General features: G+C 36.4%; 1 protein-coding gene across 1 annotated transcript in view; it reads left to right on the top strand.

The window, feature by feature from the left end:
• LOC122082657 (uncharacterized protein At4g17910) overlaps positions 1-2,358 on the top strand; it is a gene marked incomplete at its 3' end in the record, with an annotated part of 5,230 nt that extends 2,872 nt beyond the window's left edge. The window contains 2 exon segments of the mRNA XM_042650356.1: positions 112-185; positions 2,271-2,358. Coding sequence (XP_042506290.1) covers positions 112-185; positions 2,271-2,358 — 162 coding nt within the window.
• Positions 2,359-3,090: the final 732 nt, after the last annotated feature.

The following is a 3,090-nucleotide window of genomic DNA, read 5'->3' as shown; positions in this document are numbered from 1 at the left end:
GGGTGGGGGTGGGGGTGGGATAAATAAGATACGCATAATAGCTATGCATTTCTTTCCATTATGAAATATTATTGTTGATTAGTTGTTCTCCTAATTTTGGTTTTTGGATAGATGGATCTAGGGGTAGGATCGTTTGTGCTAGCAAATTCTCTGGTTTCAAGACAAGCACGAAGAGTTTCATCAAGGTGAGTCATTTTATTTTTGGGAATGCTATTGCTCAACATTTCAATGAGGAATCGCCCTTTCAATCTAATACCCGATACCAATACCGATACTTTAAACCTTGACTGATGGGTAGTGCACATTTTTGTTGGTGGTACCTTTGTCACACGGAGATGTAAAAAGCAAACTACTGTGGCTAGGTCTAGTGCTGAGACTGAGTAGAGGGTTAGTGCTGAGCTTGGTTTTCCCATTACTAAGCCTATAAATATGTTTTGTGACAATTAGGTAGCCATCTACCTTGCTAGTAACTTTGTTTTTTATGAGCGGACAAAATACACTGAGGTGGACTTAAGGATTAAAGTATCGGTATCGGTCGGCCAAAATTATGATATGTATTGGAGGGTATCATATCGTATCGGAGATATGCTAAGATACGCACATTGATGGACAATAAACACTTTTTGTACACTTTTGCATAAAAAAGTAGTTAAAAAAAACTATATATAACATGTATTATGCATAAACACTAAATCGAGAGTATCGCACTAAGAATCCAAGGTTTGTAGTTGGCCCATAAATGTAAAAGTCCATGTTCCCAATCTTGATTTCCACTTTAGTTAGAGAGAAAAATGGCTGGCAGTAACTTTGGAACAAAAACCCCTAAAAAGTCATTTTGTATGAGATGCTGTGATGAGATACTGATATCAATTCTATTTGTTACTTCTGAAATTAGCTTGGTGATATGTTCACTAAATCCTTGTTTTATCCGGCTTTTCTTGGTGGTTGTTTCAAGCTGGGCATGGGTGATATATATGCTCCAACTTGAGGGGGAGTGTTGAGTTATTTGTGTTGTATATACCTATCGATAGGTGTAGTTGGGGGCTTAGTCGTTTATTTTTTTAACTAAGGGTATAGTTGTCCTATTGGATACTAATGTGGGGTAGTTGAGTCTTTGTATTTGTCTTTCACTTTATATGATAATATAGTGGCTTACAGTAGGAGCCTAGGCGGTAATTTCAAACCTAACTGTGAGTCTCCTTTCCCCAATTGTTCTCCTCTTTTCTTCTCTTCTTCTTTCATCAATTGATTGTTAGCATGGTTTAACACTGCTACAGCTAACATTCATTGCATGCCATGCTACCTCTTTTGAATTTATGTCTATGGGTGATCAATGTTCTAACCTTGTCTATTATTTCCCTAGCATTTGACACCTTTTTTTAATGCATGAATCTTACTCCTTCAGTTCTGCCAAAAAAAAAAAGAAAAAGAATCTTACTCCTTCAGGCATTCCCCTAGCATTTAACACCTTGTTCTTTTAGGTTCCTGACTGAGCCTTCTCTGGTATTGTCAGATCCAAGACTAGTGTTCTTGTTTGTCTTTCACTTGATTTTTCTTGTGTCTCCAACAGAATTAAGTGAAGTGACTCCCCAGAAGAGAGTGCTACTGTATTTGAAAGACTCAAAACAGTAGCCAATGGACAAGATCTTTAAATCAAAGAATAATTCAGGCTATATGGGGCAATCCTAGCAGATCTAGGAGAAGGGTTTTTAGGTAATAAATTAGCATGGAAGAACAAAACACAGGGTTATCGGTTCACACTGATCTGTTATAGTGATTAAAACAGAGTTGAAAATCAGTATATTGGTGAGGAAACAAACAGTAACCAAAGTAGGGGTAAAACAGTAATTTCCAAGGCCAAACAGAATTTAGAAATTAGGGTTTGTAGTGTGGTCAATCGATTCAACAGCATATGACATAAGCAGTAGCTTAAATCTCAGAATCGATTTAACAAGAAAGAAAACAGTTGCTATAATGGAGGGTTGGGGTAGAACAGAAAAAACAGAAATATCTCAAGATCAGATTGTCAGAATTTGGTCAAACTCAAATCAAGTTCACCCTTAGGGTTCCTGAACATATGGTCACAATCTCGAGAGAATCTAATGGCAAACTAAGTTCCGTCACATGAATTCTATTGTCGACCTTTGAGCTGTAGAGTGTGAAACTTTGAATCCTTTTGCCCTTAAATTGCTATTAGATTTTGGAAATAATGAGGATGATGTTGCTTCCCTGCTTATTTTTTTACTCCACCTGATGTTTGGTCTCTTCAGGAGTTGGAAGGTTGCTGTTCAATCTATAAGTCCGCTGATCTTGCTGGGATTTGGTCGGATTATTTTTACGACAGGCGTAGATTATCAGGTAGAGAACTTTTACTCATGCTTTATCTAAGAGTATGCATGTTATTATTAAGGTGATATTTCAGTTACTTTTAAACTAAGTTATCTGGGTGAACTTTAATTTAATTATATTTTTGAGATATGCTAACAATACAGCCTTGATATAGCAAGGAATGTGTCTATCACACTTGTTCTAGTTGATGCACATAACAAACAGCACTGGTGAATTATCTGGCTATTGTAGATTAATCTTCTCCAATTGCAATTATATTGACATTTTGAGGTTCTTTCTGATCACTATTTTTTTATCACTACGATTTTTTGAATGAGACTGCTTAAGCAATACTTCCTTTTCACCCTCTGAAAGTATTTAGTTGTCACATTAGCTTTGTTAGCTCATCATCTAAAGTACACTATTTTTTTGGGTAACTAAGTCCACTATTTCATTATCATCACTGACAGCCCCTTCTGCCAACTATAGGGGTCATGGACACAATTTCTGCTAGTTCACTCTACTAGTTCACTGGGTTCATGTTTGTAATTAAAGAATGAACAAGTGTATGTAGTACCTGTGGAAATGCAACATAAATTGTTTAATGTTTGAATTTTTAAAGTAACCGCAAGCGTACAGATCAGTGTAGCTAACAGGTCGAACACAAGGAGAGCAACCACTTTATTTTAGGCTTTTTCTAATAATGCGAAAGTGCACTGATTCATTATGGTGATTTAATTCTAACTACCGACCTAACACAAA

The sequence above is a fragment of the Macadamia integrifolia genome, chromosome 6, assembly GCF_013358625.1.
Source record: "Macadamia integrifolia cultivar HAES 741 chromosome 6, SCU_Mint_v3, whole genome shotgun sequence".
Classification (NCBI taxonomy): domain Eukaryota; kingdom Viridiplantae; phylum Streptophyta; class Magnoliopsida; order Proteales; family Proteaceae; genus Macadamia; species Macadamia integrifolia.
This window is presented reverse-complemented; position numbering and strand designations above follow the sequence as displayed.